At 45.0% G+C, this 25,869-nt stretch overlaps 1 protein-coding gene across 1 annotated transcript in view; it reads left to right on the forward strand.

Annotated features, from left to right (window-relative positions):
- Positions 1-25,869, forward strand: part of LTBP1 (latent transforming growth factor beta binding protein 1) — a 193,036-nt gene that overhangs the window by 162,341 nt on the left and 4,826 nt on the right. Inside the window, exons 26-31 of the mRNA XM_086460519.1 lie at positions 6,253-6,435; positions 7,703-7,789; positions 10,905-11,033; positions 12,321-12,461; positions 14,765-14,935; positions 25,487-25,609. Coding sequence (XP_086316645.1) covers positions 6,253-6,435; positions 7,703-7,789; positions 10,905-11,033; positions 12,321-12,461; positions 14,765-14,935; positions 25,487-25,609 — 834 coding nt within the window. The remainder of the gene's footprint in view (positions 1-6,252; positions 6,436-7,702; positions 7,790-10,904; positions 11,034-12,320; positions 12,462-14,764; positions 14,936-25,486; positions 25,610-25,869) is intronic.

Raw genomic sequence — 25,869 nt, forward strand, 5'->3', positions numbered from 1 at the left:
TTGGAGAAAGGAACAAGCCCACAATAATGAGCCACAGAGTACAAGAAATGAAGGGATTTACTTGCACAGCATTTTGTCCCCTCCAGAATGCAAATCTTGGTATTTTTCCTGTTTTGTTCTTACACTGCAGGCTGAGCTACCTTCTGCAAAGCTTCCTCTCCTGTCACTCATGGTCTTTCCGACTTGTAAACAAGGTTGAAATACCTGTGACCTGATTGCACAAGTATTTAATCACTGAATGTGGTTGCACTCAGCGGCACTCAAGAAGGTGCCTGTGAAGTATCACTAACATCTGGTTGACAAACTGAAACCTTTGCAAAATCTTGTGAGAAAGGCTCAGGCTTACAGGAGCTTGTTTTATGAAGGAGGAATGAAAAAAAAGTAAGATGGCTGAGGCAGCAGAGCAGTGCCCGGGGGTACTGCCTCCATTCCTGTTTGCAAGGGAAAATACTGCAGTACCTTTCCACCGTGAAGCAGATTAGCTTAAATACCTGCTGATGACAGCTGAAGTAGCAGCATTTAACATTCTTCCATTAATTTATGGAAGAGGAGCGTTCAAATTATATTATCAAGATTTGCAGGAGGTGTGAATGCCATCTTCATTTTGGTACTGTGAGGGTGAATTCTGCTACTTGTCAAAAAAACCCCAAAGCTGAAGAAATGAGCAGAGGACCTCAGCCCTGTAAAAGAAGTCAAGTCCATGCAGCATTCAAGGACATACCCCAACGTTCCTGTGGGGCGGGAGGGGACGACAAACCCACTGTGCCTGACTGTACTGTCAACAGATGAATACTCTGCTGTCAGTACCAGCTCCGTTTTGTCGTCACCGCTGAACACGGCTTTACTGTGCTCAGGCCGGAAAGAAGCCATCCTTCCTTCCCCTCCAGCCTTCCTCAGGCCCTCACAAAACATGGGCTTCACCTTTGTCTCTGCTCCGGTAAGGTCAAGGAAGAAAATCTCACATAGGAGACCAGAAGACAAGCAGATGAGGACCCAGGGAGATGTACCTTATACAATATGCTCTTGAGCTAGAATAAGGAAAAGGGGCAGTACTAGGAGCAGAGATCTTACTATTCTCTTAGTTTTCTTCCAAAGTAAAAAGAGGAAAGTACTGTTGTTAGTTCTTCTTAAAAAGGATTCTTGCTTTCCTGTACATCCTGCAGCCTTGCTGGAGTGTTTTTCCTCCTGTCAGTGGCTGCTGCTTATCGAGACCTCAGAGACTGACCAGTCAGGTGGTGACGCTGCCCCACGTACCCCTGGACTTGACACTTCAGGAGCTGACAATACACGCTTCACTTTGCGTGTTCCTGTTGGTTCTGGGAACCAACGGGTGGCCCGTGTGCAGCCGTCAGCTGAAGAGGGAGCAAACCCCGTCTTCTCCTCCCGTCTGTAAGTGGCACAAGGCCCGCGTGTGCTGTCACCGCAGGGTGAGCAAACAGCAGCTCTGCTGGTCGGCCCACCGATGAGTGCTTCAGCCGCCCGCGAGGCCAGCGGCAGCAGGAGCGCACAGCAACAGCATTCTGTCAAGCCACAGGCGCAAGTCGGGCGCCGTGCTTTGAGAGCTCCTGCAGTGCAGGGGCGCATCATCTGTCAGCTTGCACCGGGCCTGTTTTCAGAAAGGAAGAATTTAATCTGCATTGTCTGTAGTTCAGTGTAGTTTACTCAGCTTTTGCTTGTTTCTCAGTTTGTGGTTTTGTGCATAAAGAAATGTTCATCTCGTCCACCTCATATCAAGCGCAAACGGGTGACGATTGTTCAAATGTTACTTCAGTTTGGGAACTTTTTTGCACGTGACTAAAGGCTGCTAGCTTTGTGGAATGCTGTGAGTTCACACTTTTCTTGACTTGCCCTTAGGGCTCTCAAGACTTCCTTCTGTTTAGTTCTCACTGGGTGGAAATTCATCTGCTGTTAGCTGTGTCCTGAAACAATCCTCTCGGTGTGTGTGTCAGGAATCCAGCCCATACTGTCACCCTCCAGTGACAAATCAAAGAAAAGTAATCGTGCAAGGTTCGAGTGTCGTGTTCCTCTCCTCTCTGCCCTGCCGTTCACAAAATGTAGCAAACGCCTCAGAAGGAAGAAAGGATAAAGGAGGAAAGAGCTCTCTTTTGTGTTAGATCAAACTTTGCTGTTACACATCTTTGTACCCAAGAGAGAAATAATGCCTAGTTTGGGTAAAAGTCTTCTCATTTGTTCTTTTAACAAGATATATAAAGCCATTTATGATTAATTTCTAGCAAGTACCAAGCTGAATGCGGTTTGAGTAATAATCCCTATTAACAGAGTTTTAATTGTTTCTACATAAGAACAAATGCACGTTGTAGCATGCATCGAGTTACTGATGTACTAGTAATGTATCTCCTTGCACTGAACCCCGCAGCTATAAAGGGTTGTACATGTGGAGGGTTGTGACAGGTATGATGTAAAATGAGAGCTGCCAACAAAAGTGCACGTGTAAACACACATAAGCATGTCAGCAGGAACCTGGCTCGCCTAACGGAGGGCGCTAAGATCACACATTTGGTGACAGCTCGGCCGGTAAGAAGAGCCCCATGAAGGTACCGGGGCTGACTTAGGCACCCACAGCTAAGTTAGACATCACTTTCTTCTGGTTACTTATAGCAAGATACTTAACAGTATTTACTAGGTTTTATAGGTAAAAAAATGACAGTTTTGGTGTCCAGACAGGACTCCCTCCTAGACCAGTTTGTATTAAAAGTCAATCCCCCCCCCTGCATCTGACCAACCACCAGCACAAAAAATTCAAGGCTACAAAGTAACAGTTTATAAATCTGACCCAAAAGCTTTCTCAAGGCTAGAAATTTGGTGCTTGAGTACAAATTCTAAATTTCCTAAACTTTAAAGGCTTTCTAAATGTTAAGACTTTAAAGAAAACTCTTCATATTTGTATTTTTTTAATGGCAGTATGTGCATGTTTTCCCAAGGTAATTACTGACCTGAATTTCAGCCATCTGTGAACAGTCAGAGATACCGTTTTTCAAGGCGCATCCCTTGCACCGGTCCCGGGACTGTACGTGTGCCCGTACAGGCACGCGCACACACGGGCAGCCAGCCGAGAAATCGAAACAAGCCCACCCTGGTGACAGGCACCGTCTGTTTTTACTGTCTTTGTGAAAATGAGGCTCTGGAAGTGTGTGTTACCCAAGCTGTTTGCTCAGAGGCACTGGAGTCTTTGCTGAGGTTTCAAGTCATGAACTTGAAACGAAGATTTTTCACTGTAGCAGCCAAGCACCTCGCTGGCTGCACCTGTGAGTAAGCGGCGTCCGTACGCAACGGCAGTATTTAAGATCCCGTTGGTTCTGTATGCTTTGTTCTTTTCAGGTCACAGTGGTTAACAGGCCACTGTTCAGGCAAATATTTACGCGTGTGCTGGAGTCTAAGCATAGGCTAATATCCTGATTATCCACTGAAACCTGTACTACTAATGCACGTTTTTGCTTCGAACGTGCTGAAGCATACTGTTGGATCAAGGTTATGCCAAGGTATATAAATCTGTTTCTAATAAATACTTCAGAGTCCAATCGTGGAGCAGCAATACAGAATCTTTTTCATAGGCTGTTAATAGAACAGTCACATCAACAACCTGATACAATTATGTTCCTTTGCCAGCATACCTTAGGTAGAGAGATATTTTACATTTTCTAACAACAAAAAACCTGAAACAACAATGATACGAAAAAATAAGTATCCATTTCCTGTCATATTTTGTCAATGTACCTAGTGAAACCACTTTCAAAACCCACCTGTTTACTAAATGGTTAATAATGTATGAGAGGGAAGTTATAAGCTTGTAGACACAGACTGGTCTCGGCTTAAAAAAAATAATGAAAGATTTGTCTCATTTGCTTTCCAAACATGCATGACGCCTGCTTGACTAACCCTGTCACAGCTGTGTAAACAACAGACTTTTAAGCTGCTGAGCAGATAATGGGAGGAGAAAGCAACACATCATATGTAAAATGGGAATAAACAATGACCTGATGAGCCTGTCTCCCCTTCCTCCCGGGGCAGCTTGCTTTCTCTGGTGAACAGCATGAAGACTGCCGTGCTTTTTCTCCTGTGAAGATGTGGCTTTGATTCAGTTAGATGGCAAGTGGCCAAGGAAAGTGTATAATTTGGTGGCTGAAGTACTGCTCGCTCTCACCTTGGAATAACAGGTTGAGTTCGGTTGCCTTTCTGTGACAAGACAGCCTGACCGTCGTTCCTATGGAGAGCAGCTGGTGCCGCAAAACCGCCGCGCTATGAAATTCAGCACAGTGTGGAAAATCGTAATTATCTGATGAGGGGAGACCACAGGCTGAACTAACAGCGATGAAACAAGCACGCAGCTGGGCGTTTCCTTCGGTGTACAACTTCGTTATGTCGGCGAAACAGCCAAGGAAGGTTGGCCTTGTAGGTGGCAACGTTGCACTGAGTTTGAACAGAGGTGTCTGCCAGCCCCTCAGCCTCCCAGACAGCCACGGGCGGTTTTCTGAGGCAAACAGAAGGGAATCCAGTTGTTGGTTTGGAGCTAGCAGCCCCAAGAACTGTTATGCACAGCCGTACAACGGAGGTGCAACAACAGGCAGTCCGTCCTGGCACTGTGAAACCTGCTGTTCTCAAAGCAGATCCAGTGCTTGCTGCGTAAAGCTGCCTTGGCCCACCTGCCCGGGGGAGTGTGGGTGGGCAGGGGAACAGGCTTGAGGTAGTGTGGCCTGGAGTTCATGTAACTCCTTCAGCATTGGTTGGACAATCGCTATTCTTTGAGCTCCCACCTCACAGCCATTATTTTTAAGTGGATGGGATTAGAAGAAAATCCATCCTGGAACTGGCATAAAGAGGCTGAGCTGTGACAGAGGCAGATGGATGAGGTGGTCAAGGAAACTCGGCTTCCCAGTACTTGTAAGCGGGCCAGCCTTAAGCTCTTCTTTCTCGCAAAGAAAGGCAAACAGAGGGAGTTTATACACCACAAGTCTTTGGGTCTTACTGATCTCCTGGCATTTTGAAATGCACTGTCAGTCAGGTATAAAATGAGGTTTTGATTCCCACCGGGATACACGTGTTGCTCGAGCAGTGTCTCGTGCTTGGCATATCGTGCGAGAGCCTGAGTAGGAATGAGTGAAATCTCAAACAATGGAAAATCAGCCAGCATGTGATAGTTTTTAGTAGGTTTCTGTGAATTAAACATTTGTTAAGTGCTAAGCATAAGGAATTTCCCAAGATAAAAAGAAAATAAACTGATCGCCTCAAGATTTATCTGTCTTGTGTTCCTGAACAAAGTTTTGCGTCTGATTAATAAATGGGAGCATTTGTCATTTTAGAACTCGGTGACTTTGTGATGGCCTATGGTAAGTTTCTCGTATTGACCAAGTGTCAATAACCATTTTACGTGATTGTTCCCCCTTCTGAGCTCTGGATGACATTTTTTGTGGAGGTGCAAGGTTAGATAGAGTTCTGCAAACGCAGAAGCTTTAACTGGTATTTCTTCTCAAGCTCACCTCGTGGTGTACTTGGAGCGCCTTGCTTTAGAAAGGCCTTTGACTATTAACAGAGATTCTACTGGATCTTTGGGAGAGACTATTTTGCCTCCAGTCCTTATAAACACCATTGGAGGACACGCTCCTAAAGGCAGAAAGTCTGACTTCCTGACTGGAAGTGGAGCAGAGAGTGAGTTACCTTCACATCTGCGTTGTGTTCCTCTGCTTACCGCGACGTCAGTCAGTTACTTTTGCAAAAGTCGGAAAGGGCCTTGGATTCAAGGTGGAACATGCTTTTTCCCCAGTGAAATTAAAAGGGCTCGAAATGTTCATCCTTTTGAAAATCGGGCCTTTTCAGTTCGTGCCTCCGCTCCTTTATCTGGAAAATGAGGCTGCGGTGTTTGCTCACCTCTGTAAAGAGCTTCCGGATCCGTACGTGAAAGCACTGTGTCGGAGCGGGCACGGCGGTGGCTGAGCACGAGAGCAGGGAGTTCCTGCGTGGCTTAAAGATGAACGAAGCGCCAGTGCGAAGAATCCCTTTGTGGCCAAGTTGGAGAACAGCTCTGAAAAAGTCAGAGGAAGGTTATCAACTTCCGTCACTCTTCCTAAGAACAAGAAAACTTAACCAAAATTTGTACTTAACCATTTTCTTCCCTGCTTGACAGTGCTGCTCCGCACTGCCGTGAAATTGAGGTGCTGTGGGTCTTCTGATTCTCCTGTAAGACCGACTCCTTTCGCACGTCCTCTGATGTGGTTTATGTTTTCTTTCCACCTTCAGAATTACCGATCGAGGGTGACCAGCACGAAGATGGAAAGAAGGAGTGCTACTACAATCTGAACGATGCGAATTTCTGTGACAATGTGCTTACGTCCAATGTCACCAAACAAGAATGCTGCTGCACCTTGGGTGCTGGCTGGGGTGACAACTGTGAAATCTTCCCATGCCCTGTCTTTGGAACTGGTAAGAGGAGGCCTTCCGTCCCTTTGCAGACTTCTGAAGCATTGTGTTGATGTTAACGGCAGCCTTCAGAGAAAGCTTGCCCATTAAATCCCATATTCTGTAGCATTTAGTCATGACTCAGCCGTGGGAGACTTCCACGGAGGAAAAGTTAATAGGAATAATTCATACCTGGTGTAAATCCCTTGGCTTCACTGCAGTTACCCTTGGGATGAAACCAGCCCGTTACTGAACAGCTTTATCTCCAAGTGACTTTAAACAAAGGTGGATTCTCACGGAAGCTTTTTCCAGATGCTATGGTAACATGTTAGACTTTTCCCACAAGCTGGGACACAAAGGTAGGCATTACAGTGGTTTTGAGTCTGCAGCTATTCTTTGTAATGTTGTTTCTACAGCACGACGACTTACTGATGTATATTATGACATTAGTTTTACATTTTGCTACTTACTGAACAATTCAGTTAATCATGTTGTCTGCAGACCATTGTTTAACCTCAAAGTATTAAACTAGAAAAACGTAGCCATATGATATTTGTCACAAAGATTGAAAACAGTACTTGAAACATAAATGGTGATGGCTGAAATTCAGAATCCAGCTGGAAAAAATCACGTAAGAGAGAACATGTGTAAACTTTTTGAGATTAAACACTGAAGTTTACTTTTCACACAAACCTATCATCATGTTTAATTCCTGTTTTAACTCTCTGTTAGAATCAGTGAAGCTGAAATTAAATGCATTACAAAAAGAGCCTCTCTGCTTGGATAGGTTTATTGGATTCTGTATTGTCTCCCAGACACTTTAAATCATTTCCCTCTGTAATCCACACCATGTTCTCCTGTTGCAGTCAATTAGTGTTTTTCCTGTATAGGGCCTGAAGAATGTGGACAGGGTTTGTGTCTCAGCTGGGGTACGTCTAGATTGCAGCTTGCAGTATAGCTCAGAGAGGCCCATGCTTGCTTTAATTGAGATAATTTGGCTACTGGTATTGTTATAACTGCAGTGCGCCGTGAAACCCAGTAAGGATGACGTTCTCCTGCCAAGGAGCAAGAGAAACTGGTTTGCACGAGCCCTGTGGTGCTGTGGGTGCCCTAGCGAGGCTTTGCAAAGGTATCCGAGAGCTGTGCTGTGAGCATCTCCCGTTTAGCCGGAGGTGTGGCTAAGGCAAAACGTCGCCTCAGGTCTCTCAAAATACCCTGAAACACATCTGTGAGATACATGTGGGAGTAACTTTTTCTTAACGACATAATTTTTGTTTTCTCTCTCTCCTAGCTGAATTTACTGATTTGTGCCCTGAAGGAAAAGGTTTCATTCCCTCAGGAGAATCATCTTATGGGCTTCTTGCTCAGAATTACAAAGGTCAGTACTGACTCATATTAAGTTTAATTATTTCAGAAGTTCTCGTAGTTGATCGACTAGAAATGTGAGCCAGCAATGTAAACATGCTAATCCAAATTTTATTAGGTGACAAAACCAGCTTGTCATATGAAACATTACCGAAAATCATACTTTGAGAGCTTGTTAGGAATGTCAATTATACAGTCTCTGTAATATACTGGTTTAATTTATACTAAGTGCTGTATACTGTGAGGGTGGGTGCTGAGACCACTAACCCTCAAATACGCATTTACATCCGAAACACAAAGCCACCTTAAGTTTATAAATACATGCGTGGGGTGTTGGGAGAGAGGAGAAAAGCTCTGTTAAACATTAGACCTACAAGGGAGAATGAATATAAAAACTGAAGAGAAGTTCAGCAACGATGTTTTCATTACAGAACTTCATGGAATAATTATTGAACAAAAGATTGTAGAGAAAAATGAGGGATGGAAGGAGTTGGTGGGTGTGGGCGGGAGAGAGTTGGCATCGCTAAGAAGGAGTGAGATCAGTAAAATTCCTTTTCAAGTCTGAGAAATAGCCATCCATATAATTTGTGAGATTTGGCATAAACACACTGTATTTGTGTTAGCTAAAATGAAGTCAACGTATTACCTTTGGGTTACAGAGCAGCTACGGGATCTCTACAAAAGCATGTGCTTTATCTTTGTTCCTATTGGAATTGCTGTTTGACAAATCAAGAACTAAATGTACAAAGTATTGTGTGTTCTATCACATAAAAATGCAGTAAAATTTACTAATTTACTAAAATTTACTAAGACCTCGATAGATGCATAGTATCACATGGTTGATGGATAAGCATTTGTCAGAGTTGCTTCCAGCTAAATCACTAATCTGCCAGACCTAATCCTGAGAGATGACAAAAACTGGTGGGACTCGAAAGATTTTTTTATTATTATTTTTTTTTCCTAAGGATTGTTATGTGTACTTTTTCGGACTATCCTTCCTCACCGAGTAGGACACTACTAGGTCGGTTTTCCTGTCGAGTTAGTGAGTAGGCCATAGTTGAGTTCAGTTCTCTGTCCTACTGATAAATCTTTGTGTTACCCTCAGCAGCATGGAACACGGAAAAGATACTAAAGGTTCTAAGGCCCCGATCCCAGCCTCGTTCAAACTACTGTGGGCGTTTAAATGGGGTAACTCGCGCAAGACCTCCACTCTCTGGAGGTGCTGCTTTGTCCACCAACTTGGAGTAAAGAACAAAGGGCTGCGGGATGACTCCAGACCTGAGCCGATGGTAGCAGGGACCAGTGTTGGACAGACTGACTGTTTACACCTAGACAAGTCCAAACACTGCCACCCAGCTCACCTCAACCAACCGAATACTCTCTGCGCGTGTGTTTGTTGAGGGAATGTTTAAGTGGGGTGTTCACCCCTGCAGAGCTAAGCTGTCTGCAGATCCGTGCAGGGTGGGTTCGGGGCGTGCTGTGTGTGCGCAGTGGGTCCAAATGCGTCTCTGAGAAAACCTGTGTTGCTTTGGTTGTGCTGCCTCAGGGCTGACAGTATCTCTAGCCACCATAAATACTGAAAGGTGGAAATAGTTCATCTGGAAATACCTCCCACAAATCCTTGCCATAAGAAGACTTTTTCTGTTTTCCGTAAGTTTATTTTGTACTAACCTTAGGAACGCACAAAGGACAAGCCATACATTGATAAGTACTTTTAGTAACGTGATCTTTCTCTGTTACACTAAGTCCTATGTTCCTGTTGCTTTTGTCCACAAGCTTGTGCTTGTAGGAGCAACTCGTATTTTCTTAATTAGAATTACCTGTCAGAAGTGAATACACTCAGCCAGCCTTCCTTGTCTCTACTCCCAGGCTTTCCCATTTTTCCCCAGACACAAATCCATGTTCCACAGGAAAAAGACAGGCATGTACATGACATTTCTTACTAATCTTTACATTGTTCTTGCTGCTGAGAGTCAAATATAAAATATTTAATGCTTGAAGCCACTTAGTGGCTGGAAGAGTGACTGTAAAAATAAATAGCTCTATAGCACTTACAGTTCTTCTGGAAAAAGTAAGCATTTGAATAATTCACCTTTAAAACTGCTGTACAGCTGGAAATGACAGCTTTGGGCTAGTATCTGTGTTGTCCCAGAGTAAATGGGGAGTAAATCTGTACAAGACAGTGGATTAAGACGGGTGGTATTGAGAGGAGAATCACCTACTTTAAATTGTGCTTTTGATTGCCATTTTTAATATCAGCCTAGCTTTAACAGACTGTTCTAGGTAGGTCTAGCAAATGAAAAGTCAGGTCGAAAAAAGGAAGCGAATGGAATTCCAACAGTGACAAATACATAAATACAAGACTGGGGAAAAACGCGTACAACTGTGAAAAGCTGTATATGAGCTGGCATCTGTTTTCCCTGGAACTTCCCTGAAAACATGTAGCCCCATCTGAAAGCGTGGTAGGTTCTCTTTGTTGGCTGTCGCTAGGCCCACGGCAGTTGCAGCCGTACTACTTAGCAACAGACACGATTGCTCCTCCGCGCTGGTGAGTCTCCGCAGGAGTGGTGCGAACAGCTTTGCACAACGACGTGACCAGCAGCGCGGGCAGGAGGATTCCCTGCCGCGCACAGCAGAGTCACCAAACCTGTGTGCAGAGAGGGGAGCGGCCGCAAGTCCACCCATAGGCACAACTGCTTCGTTAGGTTTGTAATTAGGTGGTGCGATTAAACTAGATCCATGGTGGGAATCCCGGGGGTAAAGCCAGTTACCCTGGAAAACGCGGGCCGTGTTCTTCATCAGTTTTGCTGGGAGCCAAGGGCAATGGGGCGCCACAGGAAAGAGAGGGGAGCTGAGGTTATTCCAGTCTCTGTGTGCCACAGGACTTACCCTGACAAGGGAAAGGGAAAGTCACGGTCCACCAGTTTCCCTTTCCCATTCTGGCTACGAGCACACCGTAGCCTCTTCCACAGCAGGTTTTTTCCTGCGGAGTATCTGTGCCCCTGAGGCCCTCTGTTTAAAGCAAAGTTTGCCTGAACAGAGACGTGTACAGGCTTCATTCCATCCTGCTCCTCTGCGTGGCCTCATGGTAATTGTGCTAACACAGCCTTTAATGGTTTTCTCCCCAGATGCTGATGAATGCCAACTCTTCGGACAAGAAATCTGTAAAAATGGCTTCTGTTTGAATACACAGCCAGGTTACGAGTGCTACTGCAAACAGGGCACGTACTACGACCCTGTTAAGCTGCAGTGCTTTGGTAAGTTTATTTAAAGTGGTCTTGTCACTCTAATGGCATGCACAGGGGCAAAGCAAGCAGACTCGTACGGCAGGGCTCCCATCAGAGCTGCAGTATTCCCAGCAAGGGGAGGAACGCTGGGCCTCCCAACTCCTGTAGCAGCTTTCTAAGAGGCATTGGGTCATTTCCCTTCCCTTCTGCTTGGCTGGGCAGCAGTTCTGGCTGACAGGGCAATGGCATGCAGAGCAGGGTTTGCTTTATTTGCTTCTTTTTCCACCAAATTGCTCCCAGGAGTTTGCATCTCCAAAACAGCCCCTTGTGCCCCTTGGAGTGCATAGCCTAGAGCTGGTATCGGCCTTTGTGCATGCAGCACGAAGGGATCGGAGGTGGCTCCCTCCTTATATGCGCGGCGCTGCTTCGCTCTGCCACGAGGCAGTTCGGCCTTGTGCCCTTTGGGTGGGGGGCGAGCACTGAAAGCCTGGATGTTGAGGCTCACCTTTCATTTGGTAAGTGTGCTGGGTTTACTACAATAAAACAAATCAGTGCAGATTGTTTTTTTCAAGGACAGATTATTTTCCACAAGGAGTTAATAAGCAACATGAAATTACCATTCAGGGCATTGATAAGCCCATTTTAGTCTGCAGAACCTTGTACTCCTTTGGTTCTGGTATTCAACTGAAAATTACTCATAACCGTGACCCTGGCTTTTGCTTTGTAAGCAGAAAACCATGTATAATGTGCAGAATAGCATAATGAAAGGAAGTAAGTTTTGTAACCACAACAGGAGAGCCTTTCACCTTGGGATTCTGTGATTGTTCTTTACAAAGGGTGGGGGTTTTGCTGATTTAATGTCATTTATTTCAAGTAAAATGGCCTGCTCTTCCCTTTGAGCTAAATTTCTTCTTTTCCTCTCCAAGACAAACTAAGGAATAGAACTACTGTGGCTAGGGAAGGTGATCCCTTCTCCTGAAGAATCTCAGTGAGTATGCCCACGTCTGATGCCCGCTGGTACTGTCCTGAAGGGACGGGAACATGGGAACCAGCTGCGGCTGTGCTGGATGCAGGGTACGCCTGGCGCTCCAGCCCCCCAGAAGCCTCCTCATCCAGATGCTCCCTAGTACTTGAGGCTCAGAGGTCGGCATCCCGCTGGTCTGTCCTTCTCCCTGGGCACAGGCAGGGTTTTGCTGCCAGCAGTTGGTATTTGTGGTAATTAACAGAAGGCATGCAGGGCAATCTGCTCCTAACGTAGGAAAATAGAAACACTGCTTTGTGCTGGCTCTCCTTGATACATTTCCTTCCATTTTAAAGACACGGATGAATGTCAGGACCCCAACAGCTGTATTGATGGCCAGTGCATTAACACAGACGGATCTTACAACTGTTTCTGTACACACCCCATGGTTCTGGACGCAACAGAAAAGCGATGCATCAGACCAGCAGATTCCAGTGGTATGACCCATTATACCTATTACCGAAGTGAGTACGCCTCTCCGAGGTGGTGCTGGCGTGGCTGCAGACCCCAGTAAGCTTAGGCTGGGTCATGCTTGGATGAGCCTGCTCTTCTGGAGGATTTTGGAAGGCAATGCTCGGACCGTCATCTGTTGATCCGGAAGGCATCGTGATGTGGGATTCCCCAGGGCTCCACTTTGCCAGTGCAGACTTGCTGGAAGCACTCAGAGATTAGGCTTGGGCTGGGGAGTCTTCAGCCCCCCGAGTCACCAGCTCTGCCTCTGCCTTGTCCGGCCTGGCGGGTAATGAGGCGCAGCCTGCTTGCTGTCTCACTACGGCTGGCGTTTGGCTGCGGGCAAACTCTGGAGGTTCAGCTCAGAGTGAGTGGCTGCTTCTGACAAAGCAAGGAATAAAACCAGGAATAACAGGATATAGGAGGAAATAGCTGAAATTGCATCCGTGCTTTCAATTGATTAATACTGAGGGTACATTGAGCTCACATTTTAAAGCTGTGGGCTGCAGTGTCGCTGTTAAAGTAAGGGGTTTGCATATTCTTTTAATTTCAGTAGACACTGATTTCAGAAAAAATGTTAGATATTACGAGATTCTTAGAAACGTCTCAGAAATCCAGAGCATTATGCAGCCTGCACAGCTTTGTCTGTGCCACACACAGCTTTGAAAGAAATGTTACAATGGGTTTGATTAATATTGGCACTGTGTAGCCATAAATCCATGCAATGAATTTTCCTAAGATGCTTCTGTGAAAGGAAATGGGAGTACAGACTGAATGCCTGCTTTAGTCACTCCAGATTATAAGACTGATACTTTTGAGGAGTAACATAGTCATCCTCTTGCCTGAAACTGTGAAAGAACCACAGCGTTCCTATTGTTCAGTCTTCCCTTAAACAAACCAAGAGCAGGATTGTTCTCTGGGTTCACCTAGGCCGTGAAGAGAAGGCAAAGGCCCAAAGGGTCTTCCGTCACGCGACACTGGGGCTGACCCAGCAACAATGACCTCGCCCAGCACAAAGCGCTCAAGCCTTCTGTTACTGCTGGCAGTGTCCCCCCCACCGCAGAGGAGGAGGGGGCAGGCTGGTTCCTTTGCTGCCAGCAGAACTTGGAGTTGGTTGCAGAGACCCACTGCTGCTCTTCACTGCACGTTCTGGCAAGCTGTTACAGGACAGGCATCTAAAGGCTGATCACCTTTGCCCTTTCAGACCTCGCTGTTTCGCTCTTGAGCTAGCTTTCAGTTCTGTACTCACCCGTGCAGCAGTGCACCATCTAAAATGCAGTGAGTAGAGATGCACAGACAAAGCAGAACCTTCGTTTGTGACAACACTTTTCACTCTGTTGGAACAAAATCAGAACCTTGCAGATGTCTTTACAAAACAGTTGTGCTGAGGTTTTTACATTCCAAGTGGAAGACTAAATTTACAGTTCCTCTCCCTCTGATCAGCAGTGCTCAGAGATTGCTAGGACCAGGAATTGTTCCTACCGAGATCTTTGTCAGAACTAGTATGCCTCTGAAATATTCCAGCTTTGACAAAAATACATGGTTTTGTTAATGTTCCTAAGAATGTGACAGTAGTTCCCAGCAGTATTCTGTCTCTAACAATAGCTGTAAGTGGATGATTAGGGACCAGAGGAGCAGATAAACAATACTTCTCCTCACCCTCCCCAGCGCTCTCCCAGCCTCCAGCTATTTTCAGCTCAGGGGATTTCCTGAGCCTGATGTAGTTTGTCTGTTTAGTTAATGGGACTCTCTTCCAAGTATTTGTCCAGTCTCCTGTTGAGCCCATGTAAAAGTTTTGTTCAGCTCTGCCCTAGCCGTAAAAGTTCCTTCAGATGCCATTGACGGCAACGTAAGGAGAAGCAAAATAACAGCTTCTCAAGATTCATTCCGTGGATGGGGTTCCCCAAACGTTCCCCTCTCTCCTAACGCTAGTTCTTGTCAAGCTCTGTTAAGTTCCCTGAGAGCAGAGCTGAGTCAGTGTTAAGCGTTCAGCACTGACTGCTGGTTTAGGAAGTTTTGTTTCTTGGGTGTCCAACCCAGTGTACTTTTAACTTGGCCTGATAGTGCCCAATCAGAACCTTCCAAGACTTTGGCAAAGCTGAACACTCAAAGGGTGAGCCACCTCGGGCACTTAAAAAGGGTCACGACTTCTAAGCTTAAATTTGTAGTCGGCAAAGTCTGTAAAGCTGGGTTATTTTTCTAATCTAAGTTTAGAAAATCCTGCATTATGCCAGTATCTATTTTAAATAACAGTGCTGTGGTGATGATCTAATGCTGTCTCCTCCATCAGAACAAACAGAAGAAACTGAGGTCTACCAGGATCTTTGCTGGCAGCATCTAAGTGATGATTTTGTTTGTAGTCGACCCCTGGTTGGAAAGCAGACCACATACACCGAGTGCTGTTGCCTGTACGGTGAGGCCTGGGGCATGCAGTGCGCCCTGTGTCCCATGAAGGAGTCAGGTAAGGAAATGGACATGTCAGTTCTTGGAGTGAAATCTGAAATACTTAATCAGTTTAATCCCCTGCATTTATACTTGGGCTAATAACATAAGAAAGAACAAAAAACCTAACCCTTCAAGATCTCATGGAAATTTTCTCATTAATTAAGGGGAAATCATTACAGTTGAGTTTGAAACTTTAGCAGCTTTTATTTTTTGGCACTTACAGGACTCATTTCTTTCAGGTGGAACTATCAGTGATTGGCAATTTAGAACCTTGGTGGAAAGGAGGGCATTTTAAGGGTAACAGAGTTCCTTAACCTGAGTGACAACTTAAAAGCTATCTGTGAAAACAGAGATGCAGTTCATGTGCACACGTACGGGTGACACTCAGCAGGTGACCTGTTTTGGGGTTTTGTCGCTGGTCAGATGCATTTTTCAGTGTGATATTCTGCCAGGCTGGCTGCAATTAGGTGTGTTTGCTTGATAAGGATCTGGTAAATTGTGGTTTAGAATCGCTAATCCTGTCAAAGGAGGAGTTGTTATTATATGGCTGTGGGGACAGTGGTTCAGGCTAAGCCTGAGGCCTAAAGTTTTTCTAAGTGAGCCAGCCTGAACCACTGTCCCCACGTATGGCTATATGCTCAGGTATTAGGAAATGTATAGAGGGGCAATTTAAGGTAGGTAAGGGAAATGAAGTACCAATAACAAGTGAAGAATTTCCAGGGAATGTAACTTAAAGAAAGCTGACTGACAGTTCTATTTTTAAGAGATTCTATTTTGTTTACATGTTTAGAAATTAAGACTCTGTTCCAAGATATTTCAGGCAGAAGCTTCTTGTGGTGACTACAAAAGCTAAATGGATATAGAGAGAAATGTTGTCATTGACACACAGACTTATTACTGGGGACTGGAGAAGAGACCAGTGGAACCAGCATAGGTACCTGTCATGCTGTGCCTGAGATAGGTCAGCCCTGGTATATACAGACTGGTACCATGCTAACTTCTTCCCCATATAAACTAGTTCGGGTGTAGCTTTCTTACTACAAATGTGTCTTTCAGTAATACAGTTTCCCACGTAGGAATACCATGCTACACTAGAAAAGCATTTTATTCCGATCATACCTTTTGACTTACAATCATAGAATACAATCAAGAAAGATTTTGACTTACAATCATAGAATCATTTTGGTTGGAAAAGACCTTTAAGATCATCAAATCCAACCATTAACTAGCACTGCCAAGGCCACCACCAAATCATGTCCCTAAGCGCCACATCTACATGTCTTTTGCACCCCTCCAGGGACAGTGACTCCACCACCTCCCTGGGCAGCCTGTTCCAGTGCTTGGCCACTCTTGCAGTAAAGAAGTTTTTCGTAATACCCAATCTAAACCTCCCCTGGTGCAACTTGAGGCCATTTCCTCTCATGCTATCACTTGTTACTGGGGAGAAGAGACCAACCCCCACCTCACTACACCCCCCTTCCAGGCAGCTGTAGAGCCATAAGGCCTCCCCTCAGCCTCCTCTTCTCCAGACTAAACACCCCCAGGTCCCTCAGCCGCTCCTCACCAGACCTGTTCTCCAGACCCTTCACCAGCTCCGCTGCCCTTCTCTGGACACGCTCCAGCACCTCCATGTCCTTCTTGCAGCGAGGGGCCCAAAACTGCCCACAGCGTTCGAGGGGCGGCCTCACCAGTGCCCAGTCCAGGGGCACGATCCCCTCCCTGCTCCCGCTGGCCACACCATGGCTGACACAGGCCAGGATGCTGCTGGCCTTCTTGCCCACCTGGGCACACGGCTGGCTCGTGTCCAGTCGGCTCTCGACCAGCACCCCCAGGGCCTTTCCCGCTGGGCAGCTCTCCAGCCACGCCTGGGCCTGTGTTACTCTAACCATAACGCTGTGGCTAAAGCTGCACATGTTTTACTTGTAGCAAGAACCCTGGAGTTAAAACTACATAGAGAAGCTCAGTGAAGCATTAACGTGGTTGTTTGTGTCTGCTTGGGTTTTATGTGTTTATAATTTACTTGCAAGGTCCCTGAACCTGTTCTTATAGATCTTTACTTGTTTGAGTTTGCTTTGGAAGTGCAGCAACTAAAAAAAGCGCCTGGTTTTGATGATGTTGGCTGGAGTAACTGCTGGCTGATGCTTACCCCAGAAAGAGACTGAAGAAGAAAAACAGGGCATGACAGCAGCTTGATTCATAAGATATGGAAATCTCTGAAATGTCTTTGTCAGAGCAAATCTTACAGGAGGACATTCCCAGGCATTGTGTCGCTACACCTGCCAGAATAACAACAGCAGTGGAATGAAGTGTAATAGTAAAAAAAACACAGGGCAATAGCTAATAGCAAGAACTGTTGCTATCACCTGGAGCTCCTCAAGTGGAAAGACAGAGCAGAGTAAAGGAATTTTTCTATGTACAGAGCTCATCTCGTGGGGCCAGTGACCCCTCTGTGCCATGCAAGCATGCCATCCTGAGAGAAGGAAGGAAGGGCAGAGAGACCTCCGGTAGGTGCGAGGCTTGCTTGTGACAAATTCTAGCTAGGTACATGTAAAGCAGGCTGAATCTGAAAAGGAACGGAGAAGGACTACCAGGAGGGTCAGGGAATGGAGAACCTGTCCTACAAGAGAAGGTGAAAAAAGCCGTGCCTAGATGAAGAGCAAAGGCTGCAAATGGTGAGACTCTCCGCTACAGCACAATCATGGAGGATTCCCACAAGCTTTTAAATTAAACAACAGTGCTGATGTGAAGAAAAAAATGGAACAAGTTCAGTCTGAACATATTTAGGCTTGAGATTAGATGGATTTTGATCATTAGGATCACAGGATTCTGGAGCAGCGATCCTGTGACAACAGTGAGGTGCAGATCCCAACTAGCTCTATGAAGAAACTTGAGAAATGAATTTAGAAAATGACATGAAGGTTCCTGATGGGCAACATGCTCAACAGCACTTGGATGACCCTCACTCAAAGCTGAAGAGCGTTATGCTGGATCATAAAATCTTTCTCCCTCCAGACATAATTTTTATGTGAAGTTTAATGTGCATTGAAAAGTATCTGCTTTAACTGAAACTGTAAGGCATACTTTGATCCCAGATACTTTACATCATCCTTATAGATTGGAACATAGATAGTTAAAAAAACTAAAAGCATAGTGAATCTTTATTCCGTCAGAGCAAACATACAAGCGTACATTTCTTAGGGGAGGTGGTGTGTGCTCACGTGTCCTCGCACACATGTGCACACGCACACACAGAAACCTGGAAGCCCTTCTCTGTTTTCAGGAACATTTACCAAGAAAAATTTAAAGCTGACTGAACTGAATAAATGATTCATTTGACATGTCTTCAGTTTGTAGCACTTAAAGTGATATCATTGGCTCAAGAGAGTGCTTTCACACCTCTGGGCCAGCAGGTCACAGGTTCAGGTCCTGGCTGGGGAACCTGGAATCCCTCCATTTTTAAATACTTGTGTATTGTGTTGGCCAGATTTACTACTGAAGGTGTTTGCTTATTTCCCAAGTTGGGGGCATTCTGTAGATTTGTAACACGTGTTCCAGAAGACCTGGGGATGTGAAAAGCATTATCACTGGAAGACTTTCACCATGAAATGGGCTGGATCAGAGAATGGATCATTCACTCATCTGTGGTTTCCTTTTACCTTCTTTATGCTCCCCTTGTATTTGAGGATATAGATGCTGCACTTAGAAAGAAGAAATTACAGGCCTACCACCATAAGTGATACATTTGCAAGTCCCTTCTAAATCAAATTCATGCATTAATAAAAATAATCTCTAACTTTTGTGTCCCAGCTTGTCTTGAAAGCACTTCAGTTTTTCATTACAAGATTTAAATGTCCTGTTTCATTAGCATCCAGCGTAAAACCAGCAGGAAGATGGAGAACTCCTCTAAGGATTGATGCACATGTATGAAAAAGAAATCCATCCCTTCATCAGCATGAAAACAAAATTTATGTAGTTGCTAAGATTTCTAAAAACTTAATGGGTGCTTGATGAAACAAACCTCATGGAAAATGACACTAAACATTCAGAGTCTGAGACAAAAATAAGTGGCACTTGTTGAAGTATTGCAAGTGAACAGCAACACCTTAACAACAGCAAGATACATAAGTATTTTGATGACAACATTAAGGAACAAACTCAAAATACTGCTTCAAAATCCTGATCAAAATAGTGCAAACATGAACTGTAGTGATGTGACTGAGTACATCTTACTTGTACAAACCATTTTGTGGGGCAGGCCTTCTTGTCATTAAAAGAAGGAAGCACAGATAGATTGTTTTCAGTTACATTGGTTCTAACATTATGATCTTCTGATACCCTCATATTGCAGATAAAGGCTGTCACAGCTTGCATCCAATACCAGAATGTTAACTACTGAAATTTCTTCTCTCTGGGCTCATTGTGGTATTAGGCTGTACTTGCCCAAAGAGCTTTTAGTAATTATCCTTAAGAAACCTCTGTGTTATTTGAGGTTTGTCATTTGCAATCTGTATTAGCTGACCAGCTGAGGAAAACCAGAAAAATCAGATACTTTTGGTTTAGGTAACAAAAGCAAAACATCCTTTCTTCATTGCACTCTCCCCAAGAAAAAGCAGTTGGATGACCTGCCTTCACAAGGTCTGCCGCCTCGGTCAGTTTACTGCTCGTGCCTCAGGACCCAACTGTCTCCATCAAGAGTCCGTGCTCTAGTAACTGGCAGCAGGACAGGCACCAGTGCGTTCAGCGGCTGGGCCAAAGCATCCCTGCCAGGCAACAGAGACTGAAAAAATCTGGAATCTAAACTGAGGCCCTATACACCTGAACATGGAGCACCTGACTTAGAAACCTGCTGAGCCTCCAGAAGCTCCTATGAGACCCGTGAAGGACCGGAGTGGATTTTAGACAAGGTGTCTGCTACAGGGTACAGGAAATTGGAAGGGTGGAGATAGAAGGAACAGCTAGAAAATGTCGAGTACGGTGGCGTGCCAGGGTCAGTGTTCAGTTTAGGGAGGGTGCCTCTTGTTGTTGTTTACCTTCCTGGAGTCTGTTGTTGCAGTGCAGTACCACCTTTGCTTCGTAACACCGTAGCGTGCCAGGAGGGGGGATGACGTGCCCCTGCGCTAAGGATACGCTGGTCTGTTAGGGAGGGTGCCGCCTCCTGTCGCTGGCTGCCTGGAGAAGTTTTAACATAGAAAAAGGGGGTAAGGTAGGGCTGGGACTCTGCAGTTTTAACAGATGTTTTAATAACTGTGTATTCAGGGTGGAGGTACATTACTACATCTATAACCAAGAACTTGTTGGTGGTCTGAGTACCAACACCACGTCATGAACACATTCTGAGGCTACTGTAAAGGACACCAGCATTCAGTTTGTCAGCCTGCTTATTTCTGTAACCTTATATGTACCTTTTACTCTTGTACAGTAAGTTTTAAATTCTAGTAGTTTGTGAGTTTTTATGGAACCACTTCATGTTTAGAAGATCTGCATTTGAAAGGACAATGGTGGAACTCCAGCCAGGAGGTTACAGATGTTTGTGGGACTAGGAGTCACATAAAGAACTGGTGAAGACTTAGGTCGTACTTGAAGTTTCTCTTTATCTCCACCTTAGCATTTGCAAAGCCCAGACTAGGAGAACACTGAGGGTAGTGGGTAACATGAATCATCTGGGGTGTTGTGTAATGTAGGATTTCTCTTGGCCCATTTCACGTTGTTGGGTTTTTTTTTTTAATACAGAAACCCACATGTGTGCTGGTCCTACCAGTTTCCCGTTCCATCAGGAAAGAGAAATAGGCACCCTGAGTGTTAAAGAGTTCTCTGACCTGTTCTAGACATATACTTTGCTATGAGATGGTGTCTTGGAAATGGTTATGTCTTTCCATGGACTAAAAAGGGACACTGGATGACTAATTCAGGTGCAGACCCTTGGAGATGCCTACATGTAGTTGTTGAATTCCGCCCCTTCTGGCAGAACAGACTGTTTAGATGGCGGTTTTATTGCAAGGAACTCTATGTATCCTTTGTAAGCATTATGAGTTAGTTCTGGGCTGAGCTTCCATGTTATGAGAGCATGGTGTTCCCTTCAACTTCTGACTAACGCCACTCGTGAAGATCTGGAAGAACAGGGAAAACCAATGTGTGCAAAGGATGAGTTCCATCTGTCCCTTCTGAGATGGTAAACATCAGCAGAGAGGCACTGCATTAATTTCTGGAGACCACTGTTCGTCTTCCCATTTAGGATGGCATTGTGCCTCCTGCCTTTCTGGTAAAGGCTCTGGACAAATGGGCTATCTTTTGGGCTCAAAACATTACAGTGAGTGGGCCTGGACTATTCAAAGACTTACGCTCAGTTGTGCTGGTGTTTGGCTGCTTGCATTTCTGTTGATGAAGATGCTCAGTGCTTTTTCTGAGGTTTAGGAGAGACATGCAGAATAGCTCTGCAAGCGTTTTCTTCCTGGAACCTCACACTGCAAGTGTACATGGGAGTCAGTAAGGCATTTGCAAAGTTGTGGCAGAAACAATCTGATTCTTACTACAACTTTTAACAATATATCTCAAGCAGCAGGAGAGAAGATGGTTTTAGGAAGTTTGAACAGCATTAGTTGAGAAACAAAAGGTGACTACCACGGGGTTTTGAAATAATCAGGTTGGTAATTACTTCAGTTTTAACAAGAGCTTTACATCCATTGTGGGCTTCTCCTCAGAGTATCTCCATGTGAGGATATGAATATCCTTCATAACTCATGAAAAAAAATCCGTTAAGACTGGTATCTTCCCTTCTTCTTCAGCACCAAGAGTTGTAGAATATATGTGAATGCTGTCCACCATAAACCTCAGCATCTGTCCATGGAAGATGTCAGTGAAATTATCTAAATTGTCAACTATCACAATCTAAATGTAGAGGAGAAATATCTTCAGCTTTGGGTCACAGCTGATGCAGTCTCCTGAGAAAGCATGCACGTAACCAGTTCAGACTGATGGCCAGAACCTTGGTTGGGAAGGGACGTACGTGACATGTAACAAATGGCTTTGTCCATTTTCTTGGCTTTGTCCACCTCTCCGGTGATTTCCTCCATGGTGAAACTGTTGGATTCTTAAGTGATCGGAAGGAACTGCCTTGGTGTTGATAGCTTTGGCTCCTTTTTCACCTGTGTGGTGACAATTCTGAGGGGCTGGAACAGAAATAAAGCTTGCTCTACAGGCAGGAGCTAGGATTGGCTGTGGTGAAGTTGTTTCACGGCTACATCAGGAAAAGCTTTTTTATATGATATTTTGGTTTAAATACATGAGATACAGAATAGTTTTTCTGACTAGAGAATTTAGGGGTTTTAGGCCTCCAGATACAAATAAGGCCCACGCAGGCTTGCGCAGTTACAACAAGTGTATATGCAGATGAGATGCATATTTGCACAGCTGCACTTGTGGTCCATCCAATTTATGTAGTCTCTGTCAGCCCAGCTTTCGTCACCAAGTACAGCTAACGCCTGTGCGTCGAGCTGTAATCCCTAACGCGCTCGTGCCATGTGCCCACGTCTGACTTTAAAATGTCCTGTACATTTCTGGAAGGATACATCAGCTGCCTTTAATAATCGTTGTCCTAAGTTATACAACAAGCTGTCTCAATGCTTCATTTGCAAGTTATGAGAAAAACTTAGCAACACGTGGAGCAATGTAGACTACATTATATGAAAAACACAAGTTGTTTTTTTTTCCTCTTGAACTGCCATTGTATTGTCCCTGATCACAGCCAGGAGACTAGCAAGCAGAGAAAATAAACGCATATAGAAAAAGGTTTTATCATTTATGTGAATTATGGAAATTTAATTTTTTTTTTTTTTTTTTTTTTTTACTTTTCATGAAAGATTATTTTGAAAATGAGCATTAATTTCTGTGACAACTCAAAGGTTTTCATTGCTCAGGGGTAGTTACACATTCTCCCTTGCCCTCTGCCCCCTTACTGCCTTCTTGATCAATGGCTCCTACTGCCATCTCCCTGGGGCAATATCATGCTGTTCTCTCATTTGTAGACTTGCTGCAACTTTCTGCGCACACAGCACAGTGACCCAAAATACACTAATTTGAACTGTAGGAACATAGTGTAGCAAGGGGAAAAGTTTAAAACAACAGAAATGGGACGTACGTATCTGTCTTGCCGTAACTTGTCCTGTCCTCCAGAGGGGGACTCTGATGGGTTCATTTTTCTCAGGCATCCAAGTCTCTAGATTACCTTATTTCAGAACGCCAGTTCTCGTGATCTTTGCAGAATGTAAACAAACACCAAGTTTACAGTACGCCCTAAACCAGCTCTTTGTTTTGTACCCACTAATTTACTTATAATGAGACCTAGAAATGCAGGCATCTGGGACTTGACTGGCGAAGGACCAGTGTGGCAGGAAACAAGTTTCTATTGTCAACATTTCTTTATTCTTCTTTAGATAATAAACAGCTTTGCGTTGGCAAACGTGCAATATAAAGTAGACTTGCGCAGCCTTCAAACTGCCCAGCTCTCATGTACATGAGAGCTCCAGCTCTGTGGACTGTCAGATGTTCCGGCTGCTGCACTCAAGCAGAACAACAGCGCTTCTGCTGCTGGTACCACGGAGTGCGAAACGAGCCCAGCACTCTGAGAAGGCAGTGTCCAGGTTCTGTCTGATCCTGTCCGTCAGATCCCGTTCATGACCTGCGTGCCTGGTCCCCTGGCCATGCACTGACTGGTTTTGTGCGGTGCTTCCTTCCACACAGGCCAGATGAATGAGTATTTTGCAGTGGAGCGTAGATTTCCTTTGCCAAGAACGTTTGTGTGCATCTGTGAGAAAGTGCTTTTACACTTCTGCCCTGCTTTTCTCTGGACGTATCCAAGCCCTTGGGCATAATGAGCAGCTCAGCGCAAAGCAAGGGAGTCGGTCTGAGACGATAACCTGGCTGTCCCCATACGGGGGTGTTACCTGGGGTTCGATGGGGGGGGGGGAAGGACAGGGTGTTTCTGGTCCTCTGGCAGCTCTTCAAACTGTGCTTACAGTACCGCAAGGGGAAGCTGTGCATTAAGGGATGTAAGTTACATTGGCTGTATGTTACTCGCTTTCTTCTGCTGGCTTTGTTCCGTGTGCCGTGTCTCTCCTGGGCAGTGTACTTTTTCATCTGGGAGAGGAGGGTTTGAATACAGTTATTACTGTGTATAACTATTCTGGAGGAATCACCTTGCAGTTGAAGGAGAAGGCGCTGAGATTTCCAGTGTAAGTTCTCTGGGGAGTTCGATCTGCAGGCTCAGACTGGCACTCGTGCCAGTGCTGGATGTGCACCGGCGAGCTTCGCCTGTGCTGTACAGGCTTGTGCTCTCAAAGAGCCAAGCTGTTGACCGCAGAATTCAAACAGACTTTTTGAACACCATGTTGTTTTCAGCACAAAATAAAACCATTCCAGGTGAAGGAGATACTACTTGTGCAAATAAAATCACAATGCTGGGCAGCAAGTGGGGCTGTGCTCTGCACTGTCTAGAGGCAGTCTGGATTTATCCAGCTATTTGCTGTCTGGGACAGTTCTACACAGCATGAGGTTTCTGGCTCTGTAACCATCTGCAATTCTTGGATTTTGCATCTGCTTAGGGCTTTTTTTCCTCTTTCTCTTTTGGTGGTTTTCTTTCCCGTCCTTACTCTGCCCGATTCTCAGAACACCAGGCAATCTTCACAGAAACAGATGCTAAATAGTCTGTAGCAACAGTAAAGGAGCACCTGGATTGCTGTGTTTTAACAACATTTCTATTTTCAAATAAATGTTCTTGTATATCTTTTGGTAAACGGTAATGGAAACAGAGGTGACACAATAAATCAAATAAAAAAATCAGACTCCACGTCAGCATTTCAGACGTGCACTCTGACACCGAAAATGAGGAGTTGCTTTGGTCTGCTTCGACTTGCGTAGACTAGCCATGGGAGGAAGGCAGAAAATCAGATGCCTTGAAGGGCATTTCCCCTTGCCCTTCAAGGTCTGCAGCCAAGGAGGCTCTGAACAGCACTCATGCTTGAGCCCGTGGTTTGAAGATACAGTTTGCAGATGGCTGTGGGCTATTGTAGAAGGATTTTTTGTTCTGTGATTTCTGCAGGTTGGCTGACAGTGCCAGAAACAGGGCCCCACCTGCTCCAGTCTGCTTCCTCTGGGGTGGCTTCTGCTGGCAGCCCCGGTGGTCAGGGTTAGCCCTTGTCCACCCGAATGAGGAGTGCAGCCATCGATGGCCCTGCAGAGGGGTGCATTCGCAGCGGCATGCACAGCTTCCCTCTGCTCTTGCTTCCCGCGCACGCCAGAAGAACCTGACCCATAACTTTTTGTACAGTTATTGACTCAAATCTATCCCTGGTGTTATCCCTATGATGACTTAATAGTCTGTATTTGGCTCATTAACATTTTAATGACATTCTTCTTGAAGAGAGAATCTTTGTGGAAATTGCAGATTTATGGTGTTTCTAGGAAGATAAGTTTATTTCCAGCTAATATGAACCACAGCGCACTGGGACTAATGTAATGCAGCCTGTGTTACAAGTGTGATTAGTTTTATATCCTCTTTTCCTTCTCCCCTCAGAGGATTATGCCCAGCTGTGCAACATTCCTGTTCCAGGATCTCGGCGGCCATATGGACAGGACGCTTTGGTTGACTTCGAGGAGCATTACACTCCAGAATCTAATCCATACTTTGTCGAAGACCGTAAGCAAGTCTCTCTGTTATGTAAAGTACTTGAAATGAGGGTTGTAACTTGGATTATTTCCCTGTAGCTGGCTTCATTCTTGTTTGCTTCTGAGTAATGTGGCCTATTTATGTTTTGGTTATTCCTATGACACTAGCTTTCAGTCAGGTGTTCTGGTTCAAGAGCCAGTGTTGTGTAAGAGTCCAGTATTAATTTTTAATACAGTGAAACAGTTTGTGCCAAGTGTACTAAATTTGTATTTACTAACAGATTTACAGCT

The sequence above is a fragment of the Leptosomus discolor genome, chromosome 2 (assembly GCF_034619465.1).
Source record: "Leptosomus discolor isolate bLepDis1 chromosome 2, bLepDis1.hap2, whole genome shotgun sequence".
Classification (NCBI taxonomy): domain Eukaryota; kingdom Metazoa; phylum Chordata; class Aves; order Leptosomiformes; family Leptosomidae; genus Leptosomus; species Leptosomus discolor.